This window comes from Trichoderma atroviride, chromosome 3, assembly GCF_020647795.1.
Source record: "Trichoderma atroviride chromosome 3, complete sequence".
Classification (NCBI taxonomy): Eukaryota; Fungi; Ascomycota; class Sordariomycetes; order Hypocreales; family Hypocreaceae; genus Trichoderma; species Trichoderma atroviride.
In genome coordinates this window covers 2,050,814-2,078,262 of record NC_089402.1, presented here as the reverse complement: position 1 = coordinate 2,078,262, position 27,449 = coordinate 2,050,814, and the positions used below count along the sequence as shown (strand labels likewise).

The window sequence follows — 27,449 nt, the reverse complement described above, 5'->3', positions numbered from 1 at the left end:
TATACTGGGTATATTCCACGATCCTTTTGATACATAATGATCGTTTGAGAGCAAAACAAATGCTAAATAATTAAAAAAGATAATGAACAATTTTTGTACGAGAATTTCATGAGCGATATTTATTTATCGCTCTTATGAATGGCAACATCTTATTCATTGCGTGAGGTATACGAGTATATTCTTGGTAAGGCCGTATCATTGCATAGATGCATATTCTGCAGAGCTGCCCCCCGCTGCCCCTTTAATACTGATAGTGGGGGAGCTGCTTTGATAATGGATATGTGGCGGCAGCCAGACGTGGCGCTGATTTGCACGTTGGGTGTGCCTGGCCATTTACGTTTAGCTGTATGGTTTTGGACAGCTCTCACTTAATAGAGGATTTGACCACCGACTTTCTTATATCGCACCTTCAGCTAATACTTCTCATCCAAACGTAGTTATCCTGCAGTCCCAAGCTGCCTGCTTGTCTTTCCAGTCAATGGTGCTTGCCATCTTTTGATAAAGGGCTTAATTGGCTTTCAACGCCTTCATATATACCTACTCTGCGTGTCCTCATCTATCATGACACGACATCGTTGGCGACCATGGAACTTAATTGTCGGATCTATGCTTGCTCTGCAGGCCCATAGCGCTCCCTCTGTGAATGTGGGCATGAACGCAGCTTTTCCTGCTGGCCCTTACTTGCTCGAACTCTTGTACTTATTTTATCCAAAGCCCTTCCGTTGTAAGACACATACTAAACAGCACTGGCAGAGAAACCGCGGCAGCAGAAAACTCATCGTCCTATTTTCCGCTCTTGGACCGAATTGCTACTGGATATTTTGACGCTGCTTCAACAGACGCTGCTTTGTATGAGAAGTTCCTCGGCGTCTTGCAAGAAGATGGTTGCCTGTCTAGCGCCGAGAGTTTGTCCACATTCAAACTGGCATTGTCCTTGCGATCTGCAGCGCCTCGAATAGAAGCTCACTACCAATACTATAACACCGCTGTTGTCCCTGCTCTTGAAAAATCACTTGAGTCAGAATGCTTCAATTGGGTGCTGTTAGATGGAAAGCAGTATTGCCGTCACGAACTAGAGACGGTTATCAAAGGTGGACTAGGTTCCTTGTATGTATGTCTCACTTTGTATGCGTCGCAAATTCTGATATGCTGTATAGGCACAACAAGCAGTTGCCATTTGATCGAGTAACTGGTACGGGCAGGGAAGCCATCCTCTATGCTGATATAACTTCGGGAAGTTTTGGAGACTTCCACAAAGCTCTTTCAAAGGCCGCAGCAGAAGGCTCCCTGAGCTATCGAATTAGATATCACCGTACTCGAATAACGCCTTACGCAGCTCTTCCCATGAGTGGGTATGGTGTTGAACTGGCATTAAAGAGGACGGACTATATCGTCATCGATGATCGACTGCAAAACGAAGAACCTCGTCATGAGAATACTGGTACCGGTACCGGTCTCGATGGTAGTGAAGATGTGGCCGATATCAAACCTTTGGCCGCATCAGATCTGTCATCGCTTGGATTGAAGGCAACATCCTTCATATTGCAAAGCGATGACCCATTAGAGACACTAATAAAGTTGACTCAGGATCTACCCAAGTTTCTAACTACAATTGTTGCCCACAATCTTTCTACGCAATTCGAAAAGGAATATAAACTTAACAGCCTGCAAGGAGTGCCAGACGGGTTGAATATGCTATGGCTAAATGGTGTTCAATTGATTGAGCGTCAGATTGAGCCATTCGCTCTTATTGAGAGACTACGTCAAGAACGAAAACTGATCGATGGCTTTCGTGCTCTTGGGTTGAACGGAAAGCAAGCGGTATCTATTCTTGGCCATCAAGATGTTTCTGCTGCGAAGGAAGGCACTGAGGCACTGAGATACGATTGGACTGATCGGCTTGAAGACGGGCGTGTTATCATATGGTTAAACGACATCGAAAGCGACGACATTTATGAAGCGTACCCAAAGAGCTTGGCATCAGTAAGTCATCACAAAATTGGGAACGTAATATTGCTCAGAAAGCCTCAGTATTAACATCTTCAGCTGCTGCAACCGTCATACCCTGGACAACTGCCGCCCATTGGAAAGAATATCTTTACTCTCATTGCACCTGTCGATTTCTCAAACCTAGAAGATGTTTCATACATCATGCAGTTAATTTCCTTTATTTCTCGGGGCATCTCAATCAGATTTGGCCTGGTTCCCTTGATCTCGACTCCTGAGGCGATTGTTAAGGCCAAAATAGTCTACCACATATTCGAGAACCATGGTGTCAAAGGCCTTTTTGCATATCTGGGGCAGCTCAAAGACGCCCCTCAGTTGGTCAACGAAGAACTATTCGCAAGAATAACCGGGGACCACGCACCTCTTGTAGACTCGGACCAGATGAGTCTTGCAGAAGTGCTAGAGGCAAACACCTATGAACGACAGCTCGGACTCGCTCAGCAATGGATTAAGCGTCTAAAGGTAGACACGCCGACTCGACCAGTGTTCTTCAATGGTCTCCCAATTCTCCGTGATGAGAATTGGATCCAGGAGCTGGGAATGCAAATCGGCGAAGATCTTCGAGTAGTCCAAAAGGCAGTTTTTCTCGGAATGATTACCGATGACGACTGGGCCCCGGGAATTTTCCTCAGCAAGGCAATTTCCAGGAGAAATGACTATATAACACCAGACGATGAAGGGAAAAGTCTCTCTGTGCTTAATGTAAACAAGATTTACATTGAGCATGCAGATCTGTTCAGCAACGTCCCTGTCGTCGACTTCGTTGCCGAGTCACCAAAGGAAGATTGGTCGGCAGTAACTGTCATTGCTGATTTGACGACCACGAGCGGCAAAGGCCTAGTTCTGTCCGCTTTAGAGTTCAAACGCCACAGCCCAGGTGCCAGAGTCGAGATCATTCACAATCCTGTGTCATCTGATGGTGCTGCCTCGATGAATGCTGCACTCCTGGCGAACCAAGGATTACTGAGCGATATTCAGGACATCAGCAAACTTACCGATCTAATCCAAACACCAACTGAAGATGAAAACAAAGAGGGTTATTTTGAGGCTTTAGAGCGATTCTTGACGGCTTCTAAAGTACCTTTGGGGGCCCAGATGATAATGTTGAACGGCAGAATGATTGGACCTATCTCAGAGGACTCTGAATTCGACGCCGATGACTTTCAGCAATTTTTGGAAGTTGAACAGGCGAGGCGCATACTCCCAGTTTACAAAGCAGTTGAAGAACTTGGCTTGGGCGATAAACTCTCTACTCCCTTGGACGCAGCTAAAATAACGTCCATCGCCGCCTTATCTACAATTTCTGACTTACCTGAAGGAATTTTTGAGTCCGCAACGTCTGCTCGAACTAGCCTTTACGACAAATGGCCCGCAACGCATACAATTGAAAAGGGTGACCCGGAGACTGCGAGCGTTCACATAGTTGGAATCATTAATCCGGTTAGTGAGCAAGGTCAAAGATGGGCTCCTATTCTGAAGGTATTGTCTGAGCTGCATGGAGTTCACTTGAAGCTTTTCATCAACCCTCCGGAGAAAATTGAGGAGCTTCCTGTCAAGCGCTTCTTCCGGTATGTCTTGAAGTCACAACCGACCTTCAATGATGAGGGCGAGGTTGCAGGACTGCGGGCTACCTTTAATGGTCTACCCTCCGAGGCTCTGTTGACAACTGCTGTTGATGTTCCGCCTGCATGGCTTGTAGCCCCTCTTTTTTCGGTTCACGACCTTGACAACATAAAACTAAGCGCAGTAAAGACCGACATACATGCTACCTATGAGTTGAAGCACATTCTTATCGAAGGACATTCTAGAGAGGGTAAAGGATCAGCGCCACGAGGAGCCCAGTTGGTTCTCGCTACTGAGAAAGATCCTCTTATCACCGATACCATAGTCATGGCGAACATTGGCTTTTTCCAGTTCAAGGCAAATCCCGGTGTCTATTCTATCCAATTGAAGGAAGGCCGCAGTACCGAGATATATGAGATTGAGAGCATTGGCGCTCAGGGATGGAAGCCTGTCCCTGGCGATAACGGTACTGAGCTCGCCTTGATTGATTTCCAAGGCGTGACATTGTACCCACGTCTCCAAAGGCGAAAGGGCATGGAAGCGGAGGACATCCTCCAAGAAAAGGATGCCCAGGAAGACAATATCATCTCCAAGGGTATCAAGCTGGCAGAAGGTCTCTTTGGTGGAAAATCCAAAAAGAAATCGCCATCCGAACAAGAACACGCAGAGATTAACATCTTCTCCGTCGCCAGTGGCCACCTCTACGAGCGCATGTTGAAAATCATGATAGCCTCAGTTATGCGCCATACAAACCACACCGTCAAGTTCTGGTTCATCGAGCAATTCCTTTCTCCTTCTTTCAAGGAATTCATACCTCACATGGCAGAACAATACCGCTTCAAATATGAAATGATCTCGTACAAGTGGCCTCACTGGCTACGGCAGCAGAAGGAGAAGCAGCGAGAAATATGGGGCTACAAGATTCTATTTTTAGACGTTCTCTTTCCCCTGTCTTTGGACAAGGTCATATTTGTCGATGCCGATCAAGTCGTCCGCACAGACATGATCAACCTGATGAATCTCGATCTGGATGGCGCCCCATATGGATTTACACCCATGTGTGATTCGCGCGTTGAAATGGAAGGATTCCGATTCTGGAAACAGGGATACTGGGCAAATTACCTTCGTGGCCGTCCTTACCATATCTCCGCCCTTTACGTTGTCGACTTGCGACGCTTCCGAGAGCTAGCCGCCGGTGACCGTCTTCGACAACAGTACCACACTCTTTCTGCGGATCCAAACAGTCTGGCCAATCTAGATCAAGACTTGCCGAATCATATGCAGTTCAATATCCCCATCCATAGCTTGCCTCAAGAGTGGCTTTGGTGCGAGACGTGGTGCAGTGACGAAAGCCTCAGCGAAGCTCGCACCATTGACTTATGCAATAACCCGCTCACCAAGGAGCCCAAGCTTGATCGAGCAAGAAGGCAGATTCCCGAGTGGGTTACGTATGACGAAGAAATTGCAGCATTGCACCAGATCATCAAAGGGGAGAGGCTCTCTGACGACGATGAAGAGATAGCTGAAGCGGGGACAGATGACAAAAACACCAAAAGTCGGAGACTAGACAGCGATGAGGCACACACCAAGGACGAGCTGTAAAGGAACTATTCATATGCATGTATCAAGTGTCTCATCGCAGGCACTTAATCATTTTAGTACCAATTTGGTTACGCACGTGTAAATGTAACATGTTCACGACATTTTAGGCAGATTGGTAGATGTCTTTAAGGAAACAAAGTCTATTTAGGCAAGCATCGTTATAGAAAAGATGATGTTAAAAAAAAATACTATGGTAATTCATAAAAGGCCATTGCTCAATGAATGAAGAGCAAGCATATACTACCTATCCTTTAAAGATCAAGCAACTATAGGTGTAACAATAGATATTCGAGAGCTAGAAGGCTTGCTCCATAATGAACGGGCCATTAAGTTAGATAAAATGTAGGTGATCAAAAGAGTTTGATCTTGCCAGTAAAATCAGCACTCGCTCCTGTGGTTGTTGTCGCTTTTCTGCCAGCGCCGGTATAGTCTGACGCGCCTGTACCAGTTTGCTGGGTTCCGTTCGTGTTATTATGGTTTTGGTTGCTTGGTTGTAACAGTCGGAAACTCGCAATATCAGACAGCTTGCTGGTCAATGAAGTCGGAATTGACTTGCCACCATAAACTGGTCCAACAATCAGGGCAATCATAACAATACAGAGAACGAAATAAAGGATAGCAAAGCGGATGACACGACGACGTCTGAGTTTTGACTGCTTCAGAGAGTAGATCGGAGGGCGGATTTGTTGACTATAAAGAGTGTTAGTTTGATGTGCGTGCGATTGCTTGAGTGTGCTGATTCAGTTACTTACCTGGGCAATAACCAGAAGAGCATCATCGAGTGCAAGGTATCAACGCGAGGAACGAGAATGACCGGAAGCATGAATAAGAGCAGCCAGTGTCCGAGGATGAAATCAGCTGCAAACATGCTAAGTTCCGTAATCTTGCAAAGGAACTCACGAGCAGGCTGTGAGACGGAGTGCCAGCCCATAGAGTACCACTTTCCAGTCCAGAAGGCAATGTTAGACTGATCGGTTTTGAATTCTCGCGTCAGAGTCAACGAGACAATCAGTTTAAACAAAAATCGCTGGAGTGATACCACTGCGATCATACCGGCCATGGTACGGGCAAAGTTGAACGATTCAAGCAAGAACAGGACCTCGAAGAAAACCAACATGAAGATAACGGCCAGAGCATGTGCAATAGCAGCCAAGACACTACCAAACTTCTTACAGCACATACTCAAAAGAGGGCCCATGAAACATGCCATGGCAAACATAACCAACAATACACCGGCATTGATGGCCACCGGACCAAAAGCGACAATCAGAATACGAACGAGAGAGGCTGTAGGCGCAATATCCTTGCTCTGACCCTTGGAAGTATCCTGTTTGTCCGCCAAGACACCAGTTTGCGCGTTGATGAACAAGTACGGAATGGTCGTTACGACAGCGAGCAAGAGCGGCGTAAATATTTCGGTGAAGAAAATATTGGCAATGGCTGCTCTAGGAACATCGCCCGACATTTTAGCGGATTTGTCACCCAAATTCTTGCGCTTGTAGCCAGTGACTCGTATACGAGACAGTCGACAAAACGAAATCCATGAAGAAGCATGCGAACGCGAGTTACCACGCGACAGCCAGCGAAGATAGTCCCGATAGTCGATGAAGAAGTCGGTCCATGCAAACTGGTGGGGGTTGTACAAGAAGGGCGAGATAACCAATCCAGTCAAGGTAACCCAGAAATAGACGAGTGCAGGCTCCCACGCGGTGACGGTAGCAAATAGAAGCATCATCAACAATCTCGCGCCGAAATAGATTGACGGTGCAGCAAATCGAGAATACAAAACACCAAATGGAATGCGCGCTGTGGCGAAACCACGACCTGTTCCGATATATCGTGCACCGCCAAACGAAATGTTCTGTTGCACAGAGTTCGCGTAAATCTGAGTGACGAAAATTTCAAAGAACGGTGAAAGTGAGAAGAATTGTTTCAAGAATCGACTAACAGCTCTCCAGATACCACGCTCAGTCAATTCCTGCACGATCAGAGGAACGAATGCCACGAAGAAGACGACGAAAATTGAGAAGACACAGCGTTGAACCCAGTCCATCAATGCGTCCGTGTTTTGACAACCAGTGGGTACCAAAGGATCAGTGATGGGCACTTGGCGGTTGTATCTGCAATGGATTGTCTCGTGTCGCAGAGCTCCGATGTTCATTAGCGAGATCATAAACATTTGGATAGAAAACATGATGAACATGTTGTTGACGTGAAAGCCGGCGTGAGCATAGTAAAATGACAGGAATCGGTCCAGTGGAAGTTGAGTTCCCAGGTAATGGTACTCTCGAGAAAGAAGCTGTTCACCCATACCGGTACCGATCTTGGTAGTAAAGTTCAAGACGGAACCAAAACCAAGATCACGACCCTTACCGCATTGATAATATTCACAGTGCTTAATTCGACCACCACGTAACATTGCGTTCATACCAGCGAAAATATCTTCGTTCAGGTGCAAACCCTTCTGAGCTTTAGAAACACCGCCGCGAGTTGTCATGAAAATGCCATTGAGAAAATCAGGATGACCATAGTGAAGCTTGCCTCCGATTTGAGCCATAGTACGCGCGAAGAGAGTACCAAAAGTTTGTTCTTTTCCGGCAGCAACGTCACCAAGAACACCAATGTTTTCTGAGAAAATATACTCGCGAGCACCAAGAATAGCAACGGGAGCGGGAGAGTTCGTTTTAACACCGGGGGTGTATGGAGAAACGTTTTCTGTCTTCATCTCCTCGAACTCAGCGAGCACGCTTCGGATTTTCAGGCATTCTTCCAAGTAGTTGTCTTGGTTGGCATCGATAAGCTGAATGTATTCACCACGGTAGAAAATCAGAGAGTGGTTCTGGTTGTCGGATTTTCCATCACCGAGAATGGGGTTGCCAGAAATTTGGATACGGAACTTCGGTCGCCGCATACCATTTTCCATGATTTCCGAGTGGCCGTCAATAAGGGCAGAATACAGTCGAGGTTCTTCACCCTCATTAACAGGTGGCTCCTCATCCAGGTAGGCAATCTGCAAGTCGGGATAAGCGCGAAGTAGAAATTCAGCGTTCTCCATTTCTTCCTTCTTGAATTTGGAATAACGCTGCATGGCCACACAAATTCTGAATTTACGGCGGGCCATACGCTCAAGCTCTCGCTCAAGCTTATCAGTATTACCACCAAACATCTGGACGACCTCGGGATTTTCTACTCTGTACAATAGCTTGATGGCTCGGCTATAGTTCATGAAACCAGAGATTGTTCTGTACAGAGTTTGGAAACGTAGCGAAGCCCAGATTCGCGTTCGAAGGGTGTATTCAGGGGCAGAAGACTTGAATCCGATACAGTAGAATGGGAGATCGTCGATTTTGCTTTTCGCTGTGTCTTCCTCTTTCTTTTCCTCCTCGCCGTTCATTAGAGATGTTTCATCAGCCAAGATCTTGGTGTCTTTAACGAAGCAGTCCCATTCGTGTGGATGAAGCTGCTTGAGATATTCCAAAAGTGTCACTCTAGAATATGGCTCATCTTCACGAATGATCTCTCGCAGAGAAAGAAGAATCTTCTCTCCGTAATGAGGAATCATGACGGTAAACGTTGGCATGTTATCCACAGGTAGCGGCTCGGGAATAGGAGTGGATAGAGACTGGGCAAAGAAAGAAATTCGGCGTTCTGCTTCGCTGTTGCTAGGAAAGAACTCTGTCTTGAAAGAATGATCTTCTTGGGAAACGAAGAAGGTCGGAGCTCGCAGTGTTCTCTTTCCTTCTTGCTCTGATGGGACCTGATGATACAGTAGCTTCTGTACGTGATCGATAGCGAGAAGATGTTCTCTGTACATGGAAATAACAATAGCGTTCCAAACCTGAGAAATCAGGACTTTGGGTTTGTATTTGATTTCCATGTCGGTCGTTGCCAAGACTTTTGAGTAGATACGTTTCGGCAGACGAGAGAAGATGTTTCTCCATGGAGTCCAGATCGATGAACCGATGTAGAACGATCGTGCAATTGAGAAGACTGCATTGACCAAGACATAGAACAAGTATGTATCCAGGAAGAAGAACATCAAGTCGGTGAACATCATGAGACCCAGAGTAATTTTCGGCTGGTTCTTGCACAGAATGTCTTTGAAAAGCTGATCACCCTGGCACTCCAAATGCATGATCGAAAGATATCGGACCGGATCTTTAAAGGATAGAGCCAAAAACACATACGACTCTCCAAACTTGACTCCGAATACTACTAGCCACAAGAAATATGAGACCGCCATATCATTGAACGGCAATGTGGGCCAGGCAGCAGTAAATGTCTGACTAGCAACATATCGTCGAGAGTTGGTCAACAAGTAGCTGCCAAACAAACCTCCCAGGGGCATGACGGCGAAAAAGAGGAAAGTAATGATAGCAATGATGAAATGCACAATGCCGAGAGCGTGGTCGATTGGAGCATCCGGATCCGAGGCGGGAAACAGGAAAACCTTGACGCCAGGAGCAACATTGAGAACGAGGACAAAAAGAAGGAAAAAGAGCCTTTTGGTCAGATGCTGCGCGCCGGCCCATCTTCTTGGGACATAAGCCCATTCCGCTAAAGTTGCAAAAACCTGGATCAGCGAAGCAACGGCACCTCCGAAACCAACGATGGAGAATTGCTTAGCTGCGGAGGGAGACTGGTTGACTTGTTGCTCGTAATTCTTAACCAACAAGGTGGGGGCGTTGTGAGAGGTATAGAACCAGAACATTGTGAGATGGATGATCCAAATGCGGTTGAAGTTGGTCAGAAGATGGAACCAAGAACGTGATTCTCGGTACGTCTTGAAGAAACATTTCTTCCAGTTGACATCCTTTAATTTAAGATAACGTTCGGCGGGAGGGACATCAACCAGCTTGCTCTTGTCTTGCAGAACAATGCGCTCTATGCCTTCGGGATACCAGAATAGCTGGTTGCAGTCATCGTAACCAACAATGTTCTTGTGGTCACGCTCTCGTCTGACGTAAACACCGTCGAGGATTTCGTAGCCTTGGTCTCGACAGTACTGGTAGAGGGGAGTAATGACGTTGTTGAGGAATGTGAATTCGTCAACGGGCTCAACCAGTGCCTGGCATGCAGGAGAGTTCAGGTAATCGTGGGCGCACTTGAAGATGAAGCAAAGTAATTCTGGCATGAATCGAACCTGGTTTGCCTCTCCCCAGCAAAGCAAATAAAGGGCAATCTGACGAACTCGGTCGTGCTGTGACATGCGATTCATCCGGGTCTTCCAGCGGTATTCAGCGGCCTCAAGACTGTCGTCACCTTCCAGGTCTTGCAGCGTTTCCGCTTCGTTTGACGCGTCGTCATCCTTCTTCTTTTTATTCTTGGCTTTGCGCTTCAAGCCCTTGGATCGATTGGCAAACCCGACCGAGTCATCAAGATCAAGGTGAGCCGCGAAATACCACTTGCGATAGTTGGCATTATCACCTCCGATGTAATCGGCGTGTAGCGAGAGAAGGGCTTGGTTTGGCGTCATTCGCGAGGCTCTAGAGTCCAGCAGTGTCATAAAATGATCATACATATTACGCATGCTGTCTCTCTGGAACCCGAACTTGGACGTGAGGTCCATGAAAATATCCTCAATCTCCTCTTTGGAGAGAGGGATTTGGGCATCAGAGGTCCAAGCTGGATACGGTTCGCGGGAGCGCTGTCCGGCTGGCAGAACATTGCCATAATCCATCCCGTAGTTGGGAGTCGATGCGCCTGATGACCTGTTGCCTCCATAGGAAACTTGGGAAGATGGAGGCCTGTATCCTCTGTTGCCGCCCTGGGGGTCGTCATAGCTGTTGTACCGCTCATCTCCGCGGCCATAATAGTCCATCTCAGCAGCTCTGGCCATATCCGACCTCATTGTAAAATCGCTGAACGTCTCAGAGTCTTCTTCAGAACCGTGACGAGGGCCTTGGTTGTAATTCTGGTCATAATAGCCTCCATTGTTCTGGTAATCGTCATGATACTGATCGTCGCCCTCGTAATATCCACCATCGTGATGGTAAGGATTGTTGGGGTCTGCATTGTAGTATCCTCTGTTTCATAGTCAGCTCTGCCCTTTGTTTAAAGATGTGTCGCGTTCGGAAGGTCATACGATTCATCATAGTAGCCATCTCCTCCCTGTTGGCCACCGTGCCCTCCTCCATGGGCGTCGTAATTGTTATCATAGTACTGATCATCCTGGTAGTATGAATCGGTTTGATTATTTTGGTGGTCGTACTGGTCGTGATGACCGGCCGGATACCCCGACATCTTGAGCAAATGTACCCTGCAGATAAAGCTTGAGGTTAATTATCCGCAGCGACGGCAGAACGAAGCAGGTGATGATTCTTACCTAGATGTTGGGGATCATGGATTGAATGGCTGCGTCGCAAACAGAATAAAACGAGTGATGGAATGCAAATGGTACGGCTAGCAGTAGCTCGCACGAACAGAGAGACCTAGCAGTGTGACGTGATGAGAAACGCTTGCCTGCAATGCAAGAGTGGACACTGTTGTTACAATGTGCTAGAAGCACCTGTGAGAATAGAAAAAAAATTCACAACAACAACAACAACTAGACAGAAAAAACGAGAGACGTAAGGACACTATCAAAAGACAAGAAAGATCAGCGTCAGAAAGAAAGACTGCCAAGGGCAAGCAAGCTGGTGGGAAGCAGGAGACTTCTACAAAAGTGACGGGCGATCACGTGAAGGCACATTCGAGCTGCCAATAAGGGGGCGGCCTCCCCCTTTCCACTTGCACGGAGCACGGAGGCATCGCGTCTTGCGTGCGTATCAGTGCTTGAAAGAGAAGTGGGGATGCTAGGAAAGGGGGGACACGCTTGGATGGCAAACAGCTTGGGTTGGGACTAGCTGCGGAGCATGGAGGATGTCTGGACATGCATGCAGGTGCGGGCTGCGGCCAATCAGAGGCGCCCCCGTACTGCTGCTATTATTACCACACAGCCTGGCTACGGGACTGGCGGAAGCCAGAATCGAGCGCCAGGCACAATCTTAGAATTTGACACGATGCGGACTCCGCAGCGCCAGGTGCCGTGGCAATACGGGCCTACCTAGTCTTTCGCGTCTCGAGCATTCCCATGCCCTGCCCCTTTGGCCGCCAAAAATTTAGCTGCGATTCTACCGGTCGAATTGGGTCAGGGGGGTTTCGGACAGGCCATCGGAAATATAATGCAAGGAACGGACATGGTGGGTACATGGCAGACAGTACAGGCCACTGTTGCTCGCACATGGCGTTTCAGTGATCAAATGCAGTGCGCAGACGCAAGCGGGAAAAAAATCTAATACGCGTCCAAGCGTCATAGCCACAGTAGCTCCGGCATGGAGGAGCGCTAACGTATCACAATTGGGCGCTACCTTGTGCTGCAGTGGAGCAGCTTCAACGTAGCATTTCACATCTACGCCTGCGAATGGCCCGCATTGGCCTACAAGTAACCAGTACTATCCCTTTCGTCTTTGTCCCTCAGAGCCCTCAGAGCCCTCAGAGCATCAATTGAGCACTAGTTTGTCAGTAAACCTCAATTTTGACATATGGATGATTCAGCTTATATCCATTCGCTGTTGTATGATTTTTAGGCAGCTGAGTCGCCACTCTGCAGCATACTACCTGCCTCGGCTGCCAGGTGCCTGAAAAACAGCAGCTACGTTTCGCTTCAAGGCTGTCAAGCCTCTCAAGCCTCCACGTGAGGCCACTTGAGGCCACTTGAGGCTTTTCCGTAATTAGTTAGTGGCAAACGCGAACGGGAAGAACTTTGTTCCGGCTATCGCCATGCATTGTATTGATGCATCGCGAGACCATCTCAGTCGTCGCGATTCTACGAAGGAAAAAAAAAAAGGCACATGGGGCGCCAGTGGAGGAGACGTTTAATTCGATCAAGATACTCCGTGCCACTCGACCAGAAGCCTTTTTACTCCCAGTCCAGAGACAAAATCGTAGCTTGAGATGGACCAGGAGCACGCTAACGAGGCCGTCGACGGCGATGTCGACATGAAAGAGAGCCCCAATGAATCTAGCGTAGATATGGAAGACAACTCGGCTCAAGATGAACCTCACGATTCATTTCAGCTGATCTATGATCTTTCGAAATATCTATGTAGCGTCGAAGAAGGGTGAGTCGCCCCTAAGCAATGCGAGATGCGCGCCTTCATTTTGACAATGTCCAGTGGTGAAGAGCTCGCAGCTGGGTTTCAGCGCATCCCCAACAGACGCCTCCTGCCCGACTACTTCGATATCATCGCCGAACCTATTGCTTTCAGTACTATACGGGTACGTTTTACCATTTGCTATTTGCGCAGCAGCGAGATTGTTAACGTAATGGCAGAGTAAAATACAAAAAAAGCAATATTCTACCTTCCCCGAGTTTGTCAGAGATGTCTCCCAAATTTGTCACAATGCTCAGGTTTACAATCGCCCCTCAGCGCCTATCTTTGGGGCTGCTGAACGACTACGAGAAGTCTTCAAAGCAGAACTTCAAAAACTCGTTGACAGTGGAGATATCACAGAGGACGAGGCGCGTTTGCCAGATTTGGGAGAGCTGCCTCCTGTCGAATCATCACCATCGCTAGAGTCTGAGGCTGAGGACGAAGAAGACGGACGGCCAAAAAGAGCTGAGAGACGCATTGGCAATCAAGATGACGATGAGGAAGAGGAGGAGGAGGAGGAGGATACCGACGAAGACTCCGACGATGAAGACTACGGGGGAGGACGCCGAAGACGATCTGGTCGAGGCGACCGCAGCACCGATAAAGACTCGAGTTTCCAACAAAAAAGCCGCCGGCCTCCGATGGTTTTGACCCCGACGGAAGCCAGAATCTTTTCGATCCTCAAAGAACTTAGGAAAGCCAAGGATAAAGATGGGAACTCTCTTGTCGCACCATTCGAGAGGCTGCCAGATAAGACGGTAGTCCCCGACTACTACCAAATAATCACAAACCCCATCGCATTGGACAGCATCAAAACGAAGGCGAAGCGAAAAAAATATCAGACGGTTGACCAGGCGCTATCAGACCTGGAGTTGATGTTTGAAAATGCGAAGCTATATAACGAAGATGATAGCGAAGTGTTTGAAGCTGCCGTGAATCTACAGCAGCAAGCCCGGGTACTAGCAGAGCAGGAAAAGTTGAAACCAGATGATGACTTCCGAGACGAGGACGGCAGGCTTCCTCTAGCAAGCATTGACTATGGCGGAGAAGTCTGGAAAGTTGGTAAGTGTCATTTCTTTGCTGCGTGCGCTCTTGTCCTTCGCGCCTCTGCACTTTGGCTTACTTTATGATTGTTCAAAGGCGACTGGGTGCACATTCGCAACCCCAATGACTTGGCAAAGCCCATTGTTGCTCAAATATTCCGCACATGGCAGGACCGTGACGGCCAAAAGTGGATTAATGCCTGTTGGTACTACAGACCGGAGCAAACGGTACATCGATACGAAAAACACTTTTACGAGCGCGAAGTGGTGAAGACAGGCCAATACCGCGACCATCCGATTGCAGATGTCATTGACCGCTGCTATGTTATGTTTGTCACGCGATTTAATAAAGGCCGTCCCCGAGGGCTCTCCCCAGACAAAGATGTCTACGTCTGCGAGTCTCGATATAACGAAGAAAAGTTCCACTTCAACAAGATCAAAACATGGGCGAGCTGTGTTCCAGATGAAGTACGAGATAAAGACTATGAGATGGATTTGTTTGATATTCCCCACCAGATGAAGAAGATACCCAGCCCAATCAAGCATCTCCTCCGCGACGATGCCAAGGAAACAGATGAACTCCCGCGGCCTACATGGGGAAGCCCGAATGCTCCACCCATAATTGGCGCCGTCCATCGTCGACCACCAGGGCCGAATGTAAGTTTCAGTATTGCGATATGACACACTGCATGCCATGACTGACGCAGTTTTACCCATTCCAGGAATCACCACCTCCAGATATGATGCTGCCTGCAATGCCTGTCATGTCCAAGATTCCTCCAGAACCAGCTCAACGCCTCCCACTAAATCCTACAGCTAAGGACGCTACGAGTGAGGCCGCGAGAAACGGAGCTGTTCCTTACTCCATGGTTGGCGCAGTACCAGCTCCAAATCAGTATTATGGGCATATGCCACAACATTTCCAGCCAGTCAATCCGACTGCTGGGTCAAATATACCGCAGACGCCTGTACCTATTCCTCATCCACCGCAACAGACTCCTCCTGCGCATATGCAGATGCGATCAGTGCAGTATCAATATCAGCCTCAGCCTGCATACATGCAAAATTATAATCCAGGCTTCGCTCAATCACCAGTAATGCCTATGCACCATCAACAAATGCCAAATCCTCGACCTACGGGGTATATGCAAGGCCATGCTGCCACAGTACCCAGACCACCCGGAATGGGTACACCTGGCGCTGTTCAGGCACATGCTAACATGTACAATCCGCCACGACCCCCTGAGGTTTATACGTTACCGGACAACATCAATGAAACCTTGCCCGATACTATACGGCGCGAGTTCCAACACGATGATGCCGGGAGAGTCCTGTTCTTTTCGGCTGCTCCTCTTGATCGCTCATGTGGCGGCCTGTCACCAGAAAGCGCGGGACTTGGACATAGCACCAAATACCTGGCTGGGCGGGAGACATGGTTAGCTGAGCGCGAAAAGAAGCGAAAAGATCGGGACGAGGCGCTGCATGGCCTGCGAGAAAAAGTACTTTGCATCGAACAAGGGCCTGACGAATCTCCGGTCGTCTCACAAGCTACTCGCGCAATCGAGATATTCTTTGAACAACTCAATCAGGAGACTGGACAGTTGAAAGGTGACTTTGGATTAGAAGTTTAGACCATGCTTATTGGAAATGACTTGAGCGTAATAATTACTTCAGTCCGGAAATTTGAGGTGGGCGGAGTTTGGGAGTCCCCGGTTCACGCTATAATTCCAGGTTTCATGAAAACATTTAAAAAAAAAAAAAATTTGTGCCGTGTAATTCAGAGCTCAGATAGCAATAATGAGCGGTATGGCTTACACGAGTGGATTATCGTGGCCTTGGCAGGGTTATTTATAATGTCCCTGCTTGCTATATTAGACATCTGTTACAGTGATAAACTCGCTTCTTCTTCTTCTTCTTCTTCCAGTATCGGTCGATACTGTGGCTCTGTGTTTGCTAGCACACTAGAGCATTGGCATGTCAAGCGCCAGGCGATGCCACGACTGATGCACAACGTTTCTGCTGCGTTCTGATCTCAGTGGAAGTTGACATTATTGTAATCACAAAGTTGATGATTTAATCCGGTGCCCAACATCGCCAGAGCCGTGAATTACTAATCGGCGGCAAATACCGAAACCAGTTTACCGTATGCTGAATCCGGTGAAAAGGCGGGTGAAATCATTGCGTTTATGCATTTCGTAAAGATAGAGTTGTCAAAGATGAAGCTGTTGAAAATTATAAGCGAATTTAGATCCGTTCGCAAAAACACTCTATCGGTACAGGATTTAAATAGCTTGAATATAGCTTACTTTGTCCTATCGCCTATTAAAGTATTGGAAAGAGGGAGATAAAAAGTGATGGCAGGAATGGAAACAAACATTAGCAGGACTGGAAATAGTAGCATGGTTGGAAAGAATGACAGGGTTGGAGTTATTTAGCCAAGGGTATGAGAATTGGTTAGTTAGAGGACGAAAGGCAGTTAACTTGGTATATTAATCATATGTTCATTTACTACTATTGAGGCATCTAGGTGTTTCTACATTCATAAACTCCGTAATGGTTTGCAGTAGGCCTTCAAGACCGTGCCTTTGTCAAGGCTGAAATCGTCCTGTGCAGCTACAAGGGGGCGGCTACTGCGAGAGCGAGGTGGCGCGGCAGAGAGCATGAAGGACTTCAGCTGCCCAAGCATCTACCTGCGCATTTAGGCACATGTTGCAGGGGATCCATGCCCAATGCTAGTAGCAGTAGTCCCAATCGCGAATCCAGCGCATAATATATAGTAGCAATATAACCCATCGGGATGGGTGCCACTTCTCTTATCACGCCACGAGGTAGGTATGCCTTAGCCAGCAATATAGGGCCGTTCTTTTCCCCCTTCCTTCAATTGTGATGTACTTCATCCGTACAAGCTGCTACCCTGTGATCCGAAATCACTGCCATCGGTCGTTTATAAGTCTCCCGGCTATGGCTCAGGTTCCTTTGAGGATTTGTGATGTGTACCTATGTATGTAGCTTCCAGTAAAACTACCTATACTTTGAGATGTTAATATTGCTGGCTGCTGGGATGCGCTTCTCCCTGCCTTTAGAGTACCTAGACAACTAGACTACCAGGCATTGGTGGCATTTGATGGGGTGCGATTACATAATATGTCGAAACATAGCAGACATGTTGCCTACCTAGGTACCTACCGATCCAAGAGATATGCCGTAATAGCACCACATCCTTCTAGTGGTTTTCTCCGGTGACCTAAACAATTCCCACTGCAAAATCCCATTCCCAAGCTATGAGATACATGGACACTGGTGCGTGGACCTAAGCAAAGCTCTCATTCCTGAGAAGTGGCACTCGTCGTGGCTCTGCGTTTTTGCGCTCTTGTTGCAGCGCACCTGTCCGAGGGATGCACTTCTGGACCCTCGCATAAGAAACACACTAGCAGCCACACGTTTACTTGATCGACATCTTCTCAAGGGATCGCCACCACCCGAGTTCCAGCCGTGCGGCCTCTCGTTCGCATCTGTTTAGTCCGCAACATTTTGAGCGAGCTCCATCTCGAGGACCACTACCGCAGCACAAGGCTCAGCTCATTCACGCTCCATACATACCCCGCGCAACAACGTCTGCTCACGACCGTATCAAACAGCTCTTTCTTGCCGTCCCTGCGAAACGGAAGCAGCGTCAAGATTAGAGCCGGCGCTCGCCTTGATTACCGACGCTATCTCACGGCGCCCTCTTCGCCCTCTTCGCCCTCTCCCTCTCCGACTACCAGAGGTCGCCAGGCCTCGGGTGCTTAGATAGATGCTGGCACAATGGAGGGCTTCTACCAGACAAACCAGCTATCTTCGGAGGAGGATCAGCAGCAAACACATGCCCAGCCCAGCGTTCTAGGCATGTCGATTCCAGACGCTGCCATCCAGCCTCAGCAGCTGCAATCCGCGTTGGGCAACCACATGATCGCCAGCCAGAATGCTATGGCCGGCAACCACATGGGCGATGCTATGCGCCACCACGACATCCAGAGACGAAGAAGCATGCCGCCCAATGCCCACGGAAATCCCATGATTTCGGCGCTACAGGATCTTCCTCCTCGCCGCATGTCAACCATCAGCCCCGGAGACATGATGGGATTCGACTCCCGAGCACCGGATTTCAACAGCTATCAGTACGACCCGGAAATACCTTCCAACTTCCCCGACGTCGGCGCCAGCGTCGGCATGCAAGATCAGATGGGCAGTTATATGACGGACACCGGCAGCTTCGCTTCTATATCTCAGGATATCATGGGTACCATGATGCCAACCCAATTTGCGAGTATGGACATGGGAGGGATGACAGCCGAACCTCAAACTATTGATCTTTTCTCTGGCACTGGCGGCCAAGTTCCTGGTCTAACTGCCTCACCTATTACTGGCCAGCTCAACGCAGGGCAGTTTGCGCCGGGCGATGATGGCTTTGCCACCATGGCTGGAGATTCCAACAGCGCATCGCTTGGAATTCGCCCAAGTAGCGGCCCAGACGGCATGGGTGTGGTGCGCGACGAAGATATGATGAACGCTTCCCTACAACAGTTCGCGCCGATGAATGCTGGTCATTCTCACATAAACGTTGAATCTGGCATGAGGGGATTTGCGCCAAACATGTCCTCTTCCCTACATGGCCCTCTACCAGTTATTGCCACCCAACAGAATGCTTCACCAGTGGACATGGCTCAGCCAAGTCCCTCCGGCGGTGCAACCCCTGTCAGAGACCAATCAAAAGAAAGGACCATTTACTCCAAAAGTGGTTTCGATATGCTGAAAGCGCTATGGCTAGTTGCCACTCGGAAGGCCCCTAAAATCCACCTGGGCGCTGTCGATATGTCCTGTGCCTTTGTCGTCTGTGATGTCACGATGAATGATTGTCCCATTATTTACGTATCTGATAATTTCCAGAACCTCACTGGATACAGCCGCCATGAAATCATTGGACAAAACTGCCGCTTCCTTCAAGCACCCGATGGAAAGGTGGAAGCAGGATCGAAGCGAGAGTTTGTGGACGACGGGGCCGTGTTTAACCTCAAAAGAATGATAAAGGAGGGTCGCGAAGTGCAACAGAGCTTGATAAACTACCGCAAGGGAGGAAAGCCTTTTCTGAACCTCTTGACGATGATACCTATACCCTGGGACACTGATGAAATAAGGTACTTCATCGGCTTTCAGATTGATCTTGTTGAATGCCCTGACGCCATCTCTGGTCAAGAAATGGGAGGCGTCAAGGTGAACTACAAACACAACGATATTGGGCAGTATATATGGACTCCACCACCATCTAATCCTTTGGAATCCGAGAACGGTCAGACACTCGGGGTGGATGATGTTTCTACCCTCCTTCAGCAGTATAATCCGAGCGGGCTCGTTTCGGATTGGCATAAACAATCGTGGGATAAGATGCTCCTCGAAAATGCCGACGACGTGGTCCATGTTATATCACTTAAAGGACTCTTCCTTTACCTATCACCTTCCTGCAAACGTATTCTCGAATACGATGCCGCAGACCTGGTTGGGAATTCTTTATCCTCCGTTTGTCATCCTTCAGACATTGTTCCCGTCACGCGGGAGCTGAAAGACGCAACGGCGGGCACTCATGTCAACATTGTTTTCCGAATAAGGCGTAAACAAAGTGGATATACGTGGTTCGAGAGTCACGGGTCTCTATTTGTTGACCAAGGCAGAGGGCGCAAATGTATCATCTTGGTTGGCAGGAAACGGCCTGTCTTTGCTCTCAGTAGGCGTACCTTGGAGACAAATGGCGGCATTGGTGACAGCGAGCTCTGGAGCAAGCTGTCTACATCTGGCATGTTTCTCTCAACTTCAACAAATATTAGGTCACTTCTGGACCTACAACCTGAGTCATTGATTGGGACAAGCATCCAAGAGTTGATGCGGAAAGAGTCACGAGCTGAATTTGGACGCACGGTTGAGAAAGCCAGAAGAGGGAAAATATCTACCTGCAAACATGAAATGCTCAATCGGCGGGGCCAGGGGCTCCAAGCTCAAACCACTCTATATCCTGGAGATGCGCTGGAGGGTCAAAAGCCATCTTTCCTTCTGGCCCAGACAAAGCTCTTGAAAGCATCATCTCGCCATATTCCTTCATCTCTAACCGCGGGCAGCTCACTATTTGTCGCCAACCCTCTGCATAACCAAGGAAGCCTTAGCGGCCAAATTTCACAGCCAGCAGGTGGAGCGCTCCCCCCTGGATCTCAAGATGCCGCTCTTGCGTCTGACGACAATATTTTCGATGAACTCAGGACGACAAAATGCTCAAGTTGGCAATTTGAGCTTCGGCAAATGGAAAAGATCAACCGAATCTTGGCAGAGGAGCTTGGCGGCTTGCTGTCAAACAAAAAGAAACGGAAGAGGAGAAAGGGGGTTGGAAATGTAGTTCGCGACTGCGCCAACTGCCATACTCGAAATACTCCAGAATGGCGGAGGGGGCCGAGTGGACAGCGAGATCTGTGCAATAGCTGCGGTCTACGCTGGGCTAAACAGGTTAGAATCCAGCAGCTCACAGAATGCAATGTTTGATGATGGGATGAATTAACTTGTCAACTAGACCGGAAGAGTATCTCCGCGCAACTCTACGCGAGGGGGTCATAGTGGAAATACCGATGCACAGAGTAAGAAGTCGGCGTCTCCAATCCCTTCTTCGCCTTTACACAGGAGTGAAACTCCAAATCCAATCCCCAGCAACGGCGAAAACAGCCTTGATCTAGCGCAACTTGCGCATAAGACGGCGGCAGCAGCAGCAGCAGCAGCAGCCATCAGCTCAGCCTCAATAGCAGGACAGCATCCCACTTCAGCAATGCCACCTCCAAGTCAATCGTCTTTAGCTACTGGCACTATCAGCTCAGGAATGGCTTCAATACGAGAAGAGCGAGAAAGTAGCCAAACTTGAGCAAACTAAATTGACTCAACTCGGTCTTTCACTGAATGAGTTCACAAAAAAGGCTTATCATTCAGTCAGAAATCTCTCTCTTATGCGAAGGATGGCACTCCCCCCCCCTTTTTTTTTTTAAAAAAAAAAAAAAACGATTATTTCAAGCTATTGCAAATGATAGCTACAATTTCCTTTTGGAGTACTTTCATCTTATGAAATGATGGCAAGCTTTCACGACTACGAAATGGTTTCACATTTTCTTTCAAAAGAACCCTCTTTCTTTCTTTTTCTTTTACTTTTAGGTTTTGGAACAATTTGGGCTTTGGGACAGATGGATGATTTTATGTAACGGCGGATATAAACGATACCACTTGTACATCATCATGCTTGTATACTACAGATTTTTCTTGCGGTAAACCCGCTTTCATTTGAATACACGAGATAACTACGTAACGCATTCGAAACCCTGTTTCGAGTCGTTAGGTTTTATTACGTACGTTGTTAAACACACGATTACAACGTACACATTTAGATGGCGAAATAAAAATATAAATAAAAATATATATCACATGCGAATTCACGCACTGCGAATCATGAACAGTCATCGATCATGATGTTCTACTATCTTTTGTGTATATGAACTACTTTAATATCTCCAAGAATTCATCTAGTTCGGTAACACGAAACTTGCCATTCCATTGAGATGCCCATTGTCTATCAGTCCACCTCAGGGAGAGGCTGCTCTTCCAAGAGATGACTTCAACATTCCAACCCATCCGTAGTGCACGCTGCATATATGAGAAGAACCCATCCGAGTGTACAGCCGGCTTCGCATCTCCGGTAGCCAAGACTATTGTGCCGGGTTTATGAAAATGCTCCATCACAGATTCGGCAATGCGAACCTGCAGCGTCTCGTCCACAAGATCTTCGACATAACGAAGGGTCTCGGGCGCCTTTGCTGAGAAAAGCCCGTCGTTGACCCTTTTGCGTTCTCTTAGATCAATGTGGTACCCCAACTCCCGCAGCTGCTGCACATATCGAGGCTCTGAACGTCCTGGAAGGGTAGAGCAGCACACATTAAGGGCTGTCACTGGCCGATCTCGAATCAGGATTTTGGTCAGAAGCTCTAGGTTTAGGTGAGGCATAGGTGAGAGACGGGAGCTTTTGTGAATGGACCGACTCTCTTTTAACGTAGTCTGGTACCCAATATCGATATTGGACATGTCGACGAAAACATGTATGCCCTGGGACGTGATGTCGGGGTATTTTTCTGCCATCGCAGCGTCTCGGGCGCGGTAAGGGACGAGGCCCATCATGAGCGCCCGATGCTTCTCTTCAATCAGAAATGGCTCTCCGCTCACGCGACTCGAGATTTTATCTATTTTGGATTGAACCAAGCACTCCGAGCACTCAGAATGCGAGCTTGCCAGGAGAAAAGACTGTTCGACAACCCGATGTCCCCTGCCGCAGAGAGAGGCTTGGTATGATGTGCCATGATCTACAGCCGTCGAAGCTGCAGAAAATGACGATGACGATGTTGACGATGATGATGACGCTAGCTCGGAAGATGAAAGAACGCTGGTGCTGTGGCCGTTTGCAAAGATGGACTGTACGTCACGTCGGAGATTGTATCTGACAATGTTGGGTTGCGGTCGTTGGGCAGAGGCCTCTTGGGTACGGATCGTCCGGCTAGTACTATCGTGAAGCGATTGCTCAGAGGCACGTTCCAAGGCTGTTGAAGGTAGCCTGCTGGCCTGAGGGGTAATCAGGCCTGGCGGAGAGCTTTCGTCTTCATTGTAACTGCTCTTCTCCGAAATGTCGGAAGCAGAGTCTGTTCTGTGCTGAGCGGGATGTAGGAACTCGGAAAACAGCTTGCTGAAGTCTCCAAGCTTTATCGGCTTGTCCGAGGCATCGGGTGTAGCTTTGCCATTGCGTGACTGATTAGCAGTCTTGGTTCGGTCTATGTATTGTGTATCTGAAGTGTCAACCATGGACGCATAGAGGAAGAGAGAGAGGTGTTATAGAGAGAGGTAAGTAAGATGGAAGCATAGATAATAACTGCATGAAGGTTTATGCTGTATGGTCTATGGTTAGGAGGATGAGAAATGACAAGGAATGGTAGATGTCACTATGTCACTAGCCGGTTGGTAGGTACCTACCTAGTATAGAGCGTGCTAAAAATACTCCGTGGGGCGATCGATGTACAACATTAATTAATATGAAATCGTCAAATGGATACAAATCGTACGTACTAGCATGTATGTCGACATTGTTAGCAGTTAGCGGAGTGTATTATACTTGTAGGATACCTACCTATAGCATATCAACAAATATCAGAGTGCTTTTTGTTTTATCATCCGATCTCAATGTACCGACCGCATGTACAACCCGCACTGCAGGCACCTGCCTCTGTGGAGCACCCAAGGCAGAGAGCATGTGCTTCTGGTACGTACCTTGCACATGCGCAGCCCTATGACATACCTCGACGGTCCTTACTAGTAGTCAACAGCGGCACATGCAGTGACAACCTTGCAACCTCGCAACGGCATCCTGCTTTATCAACAGCCATGGAATCGAATATAGCTGACCTCGGACGATACCCCCGGAAGATCATGCAAATGTTTTGGGATCCCGAGCCAGCCAACGATGTGAACAGTGACCAGCCCGTTTGGTGCCTGGGCCGCTCTTACAAGTTAGACGACTCCAGCTCCCGAGCTGCAAGCAAGACGGCGTCCGTGAGCCACGATGCACCAGAATCTAGCCCACCAGATACCGCTGGCGCCTCGCCTCCGGCCCAAAGCTCTCCCGCCGTATCCAAATCGCCAGCAAATGCGCTCGAAACGCCGCCGGCGTCCACCTCGAGCAGCCTCTCATCAGCTGTAGCTGACGAGGAGCCGCCTCCGGGAACAGGGTGGCCCGCTGGATTCGTGGAAGACATGTCATCTAAATTCTGGATGACTTATAGATCCGGCTTTGAGCCTATACCAAAATCTGTTGACCCAAAAGCCGCATCTGCGCTCTCATTTTCTATGAGGATCAAGAGCACGCTTTCAGATTCAGCTGGCTTCTCTTCCGATAGTGGCTGGGGTTGCATGATTCGTTCTGGGCAGAGCCTACTCGCCACAACCATCGGTATTCTGCGGCTAGGCAGAGGTGCGCTTTTGTTTTTATCACAGCTAATTCTAATTTGAAGAGTCTGTCTAACTTGAAGCTGTCAAGACTGGCGGCGCGACCAATCCCAAGAAGAGGAACGCCATCTTATAAGCATGTTCGCCGACGACCCAAGAGCCCCTTATTCCATTCATAATTTTGTACGCCACGGGGCCACAGCTTGTGGGAAATACCCGGGCGAGTGGTTTGGTCCATCCGCCACTGCTCAGTGTATTCAGTACGTTGAGTATTCCTAGGGTTTTCAACAGACGACGCAGCTGACATTGAGATACAGAGCTCTTACAAGCTCCTCAGGACTTTCTCTAAATATATACTCACCTAATGACGGTCAGGATGTTTACGAGGATAGTTTTATGAAGATCGCAAAGTCCGATGGACAAACATTCAATCCGACATTAATTCTTATACGGACGCGCCTCGGCATCGACAAAATCACTCCAATATATTGGGACGCACTAATTGCTGCTCTCCATATGCCACAGTCTGTTGGTATTGCTGGGTATGTTGTGTTTTACTTTGGCGCCGAAAATGCTATAGCTAATATCCCTTCTCCAGCGGCCGCCCTGCATCTTCTCATTACTTCGTGGGTAGCCAAGGGAGTTACCTATTTTACCTGGATCCTCATCATACACGAAAAGCCATTCCATATCACGATGATGTAACCAAATATACCGAAGAAGACATCGAGTCATGCCATACCTCTAGGCTGCGTCGCATTCACATCAAAGAAATGGATCCGAGCATGTTGATAGGCTTTCTTATCCGTACTGAGAGTGACTGGACGGAATGGAGACAGTGTGTAGAGAACGTCCAAGGGAAAACCATAATCCACGTGGCAGATCATGAGCCTGTGCTGTATAGCGGCGAGGGCAGAGATGGCGCGGTGGATGAAGTTGAGCTATTGAGTGATGATGACGATATGACGGTAACTTAATGGTATGTATGATCGTGAGCAGTCTTTGGTAGCCAAGCACTCACATTCAGGATAGATATATATCTCGGGACTTTATATCGACAACTGCATCTGGGCCGAGAGTGTTTGTTTTTTTTCTCTACCCCGGCTTTGTTTTAATTCCAGTATTTTCCCAGACAGCGTCATATCAAGACTCCGGTTCACAAAATCGATATGTCAGATGACACAAGTTTCATCTCTTCTTCCTGTTGCCAACATCGCTAGATAGGGTGATGGGGGCAGCGTGCCCGAAATCACGGATATGTTTAAACAGTTTCGTCTTAGAATCAAATTCAACCGTGCAGATATTGCATCGATGCTGTGGCAATATGGTTAGTACGTTTTCGAATCAGTTGGACTGCGTGCATTGGATACCTCAATTTCGGCTGCCAGAGCAGCAGCAGCCTTTTTCTGGCGCTTGAGTCTGGCTTTTCCTACTTTGCTTTTCAAATTCACGTCCGCAGCAGAATTGTTTTGGGGCTGTTGAGAAGAATATTCAGATATCTCTTCGCCATGATCAATAGATGTTGATTCTTCGCTGGTTGACTGGAGATTTAGCTTTTCAAAGGGCTTGTCGAGTCCCTCTTCGATGTGATTTGCGTTGTAGTCCGCTTCTGATGCATCCCGGCTTGGTGATGTCGCTGTCTTTGTAGATGCCTCTTGCTCATCATCATGCATATTTGTTTGCTCCGTCAAGGAGGATGTAGTCTCCATGTCCATATCAGCCTGGTGATCCTGCTCATTTATATCCACATTTTGCAAGTCCCGGTCATCCTTCAAGAACGTATCAGGCGTGTTATCAGTGCTCGAAGCATCTAAATCCAGATTTGCTGTTTCCTTTTTCATCTGGCGGCGTAGCTCTTGAATGGCCTTGAGGTGCTTCTTGCTACGTTCATGAGATTCAAACTGCTTTTCGCTTTTAAATCTTTTGTTACATGCCACGCATTCCAGAATCTCAGCTTCAGATTCCTCAGATTCAGAATCTTGCTCATCCACCTTGTCTTCGCTGGCCTGGACCCATTCTGGCACTTCAAATGATGAATAATTTTGACTGTTGGCAGCTCGTGATCGCGCGGCTTGGGCAGCGGCGGCGGTCCGAAGGGATTTATGGCGATCTGCCTCGCTCTGCGAATTTGGAGTATAGCGAGGGTCTCGTTTTCGGACAAACGAGACTAGAAATCGAACGGCATCGGTAAATTCTCGAATAGCGTCATCTCGAACCTTTTTGTTTTCCTTCTCCATCCAACGTCTGGTCCTGCGGTCGGGAGCATCTGAGAGGCGGTATTTATCTTCCCACATAAACGACTTTCTTGTGCTGAAGCCATTCCAGGCGTTGTAGAACGGCCTCACGACTGTATCGAAGCTACTACTTGACAAGCCAAATGTAGGATACTCGGGGCATTCAGTGCCCTCATAGTCGGCGGCAGCTTCTTCCTCCAGAACCAAGTGTTCGAACGTTTCTCTTACGATCCAGTAGAAACCATCTTTGTCATCCGTGTATGGGACTGTGGAGTTGAATCGAGAGATGAGGCGCATAATATCATCTGCGGTGGTGAGGCGCACGTTATGGAACGTCGCAGGCGCAGAAGAAGCATCACTGGGGTCATGCTGGCCACTCAAGATGCTCTCGCGGTGCGAGTCGTACCAAGCTCTTTCTTGAGGGTCGGACAAGATGTCATAAGCGGCCTGAACATCGGCAAACTTTCTAGTGGCTGCTTCCACATCGTTGAAGTTGCGATCAGGGTGCAGTTCTAGGGCCTTCTTGCGATATGCTTTTTTTATTCTACTTGCATTTAACGTGTGAAAAGCCTTTACGTCTTCGGATTTGGCTTACTCGATATCAGTGGCAGTCCTTTCAACTTCCAAAAGCTCATAGTAGCACGTCCTCTGAGGTTCCCCAGTGTCGGCACGGCGTGATTCCGAGTTTGAGGACTGTTCAGCCCCCATGGTAATTACCTATGACCTTTATTGGAAAGGCAGTTATTGGTAAATGCAAAGAATTTCACAGCGCATGGAGCAATATAAGTAGAAGCCGCAGAAGGCGGCAATGTGCTGATTGATAA

The 27,449-nt window shown here is 48.2% G+C and overlaps 7 protein-coding genes across 7 annotated transcripts; 4 read left to right on the top strand and 3 right to left on the bottom strand.

Moving 5' to 3' along the window:
* Positions 1–323: 323 nt before the first annotated feature.
* TrAtP1_013347 (uncharacterized protein) lies at positions 324–5,295 on the top strand. The gene is made up of 4 exons (XM_014082571.2): positions 324–695; positions 754–1,107; positions 1,158–1,983; positions 2,047–5,295. The coding sequence occupies exons 1-4, from the start codon at positions 562–564 to the stop codon at positions 5,170–5,172; spliced, it is 4,440 nt and encodes a 1,479-aa protein (XP_013938046.1). The 5' UTR covers positions 324–561; the 3' UTR covers positions 5,173–5,295.
* TrAtP1_005889 (uncharacterized protein) lies at positions 5,296–11,855 on the bottom strand. The gene is made up of 4 exons (XM_014082570.2): positions 11,498–11,855; positions 11,258–11,431; positions 5,925–11,198; positions 5,296–5,862 (listed from the first exon to the last, which is right to left on the bottom strand). The coding sequence occupies exons 2-4, from the start codon at positions 11,413–11,415 to the stop codon at positions 5,523–5,525; spliced, it is 5,772 nt and encodes a 1,923-aa protein (XP_013938045.1). The 5' UTR covers positions 11,416–11,431; positions 11,498–11,855; the 3' UTR covers positions 5,296–5,522.
* Positions 11,856–12,980: 1,125 nt separating this feature from the next.
* On the top strand, positions 12,981–16,813 carry TrAtP1_005888 (uncharacterized protein). The gene is made up of 5 exons (XM_066112901.1): positions 12,981–13,274; positions 13,329–13,431; positions 13,487–14,369; positions 14,448–15,007; positions 15,073–16,813. The coding sequence occupies exons 1-5, from the start codon at positions 13,108–13,110 to the stop codon at positions 15,979–15,981; spliced, it is 2,622 nt and encodes an 873-aa protein (XP_065968987.1). The 5' UTR covers positions 12,981–13,107; the 3' UTR covers positions 15,982–16,813.
* Positions 16,814–18,154: 1,341 nt separating this feature from the next.
* On the top strand, positions 18,155–20,911 carry TrAtP1_005887 (uncharacterized protein; the record flags this gene model as incomplete). Its single annotated transcript, XM_066112900.1, has 1 exon — positions 18,155–20,911. The coding sequence occupies one exon, from the start codon at positions 18,155–18,157 to the stop codon at positions 20,909–20,911; it is 2,757 nt and encodes a 918-aa protein (XP_065968986.1).
* Positions 20,912–21,846: 935 nt separating this feature from the next.
* TrAtP1_005886 (uncharacterized protein) lies at positions 21,847–23,566 on the bottom strand. The gene has a single exon (XM_014082567.2). It carries the CDS (start codon positions 23,252–23,254, stop codon positions 21,905–21,907), a length of 1,350 nt encoding a protein of 449 aa, XP_013938042.1. The 5' UTR covers positions 23,255–23,566; the 3' UTR covers positions 21,847–21,904.
* A 14-nt stretch (positions 23,567–23,580) lies between these two features.
* On the top strand, positions 23,581–27,439 carry TrAtP1_005885 (uncharacterized protein). Its single transcript, XM_014082566.2, has 5 exons — positions 23,581–24,416; positions 24,483–24,651; positions 24,709–24,933; positions 24,990–25,370; positions 25,424–27,439. The coding sequence occupies exons 1-4, from the start codon at positions 23,630–23,632 to the stop codon at positions 25,366–25,368; spliced, it is 1,560 nt and encodes a 519-aa protein (XP_013938041.2). The 5' UTR covers positions 23,581–23,629; the 3' UTR covers positions 25,369–25,370; positions 25,424–27,439.
* Positions 25,580–27,333, bottom strand: TrAtP1_005884 (uncharacterized protein; the record flags this gene model as incomplete). The annotated part of the gene is made up of 3 exons (XM_014082565.2): positions 25,580–25,705; positions 25,762–27,169; positions 27,221–27,333. The coding sequence occupies 3 exons, from the start codon at positions 27,331–27,333 to the stop codon at positions 25,580–25,582; spliced, it is 1,647 nt and encodes a 548-aa protein (XP_013938040.1).
* Positions 27,440–27,449: the final 10 nt, after the last annotated feature.

Bases quoted from the DNA above. Each gene is read 5' to 3' on its own strand.
- TrAtP1_013347 (XM_014082571.2), top strand. From the start codon at position 562: ATGACACGACATCGTTGGCGACCATGGAACTTAATTGTCGGATCTATG. The intron at 696-753 runs GTACTTATTTTA...CAGCACTGGCAG, and splicing joins CCTTACTTGCTCGAACTCTT to AGAAACCGCGGCAGCAGAAA. The intron at 1,984-2,046 runs GTAAGTCATCAC...TAACATCTTCAG, and splicing joins ACCCAAAGAGCTTGGCATCA to CTGCTGCAACCGTCATACCC.
- TrAtP1_005889 (XM_014082570.2), bottom strand. From the start codon at position 11,415: ATGTCGGGGTATCCGGCCGGTCATCACGACCAGTACGACCACCAAAAT. The intron at 11,199-11,257 runs GTATGACCTTCC...ACTATGAAACAG, and splicing joins GATGGCTACTATGATGAATC to AGGATACTACAATGCAGACC. The intron at 5,863-5,924 runs GTAAGTAACTGA...CACTCTTTATAG, and splicing joins CTCTTCTGGTTATTGCCCAG to TCAACAAATCCGCCCTCCGA.
- TrAtP1_005888 (XM_066112901.1), top strand. From the start codon at position 13,108: ATGGACCAGGAGCACGCTAACGAGGCCGTCGACGGCGATGTCGACATG. The intron at 14,370-14,447 runs GTAAGTGTCATT...GATTGTTCAAAG, and splicing joins CGGAGAAGTCTGGAAAGTTG to GCGACTGGGTGCACATTCGC. The intron at 15,008-15,072 runs GTAAGTTTCAGT...TACCCATTCCAG, and splicing joins GTCGACCACCAGGGCCGAAT to GAATCACCACCTCCAGATAT.
- TrAtP1_005886 (XM_014082567.2), bottom strand. From the start codon at position 23,254: ATGGTTGACACTTCAGATACACAATACATAGACCGAACCAAGACTGCT.
- TrAtP1_005885 (XM_014082566.2), top strand. From the start codon at position 23,630: ATGTACCGACCGCATGTACAACCCGCACTGCAGGCACCTGCCTCTGTG. The intron at 24,417-24,482 runs GTGCGCTTTTGT...GAAGCTGTCAAG, and splicing joins TATTCTGCGGCTAGGCAGAG to ACTGGCGGCGCGACCAATCC. The intron at 24,652-24,708 runs GTACGTTGAGTA...ATTGAGATACAG, and splicing joins GCCACTGCTCAGTGTATTCA to AGCTCTTACAAGCTCCTCAG.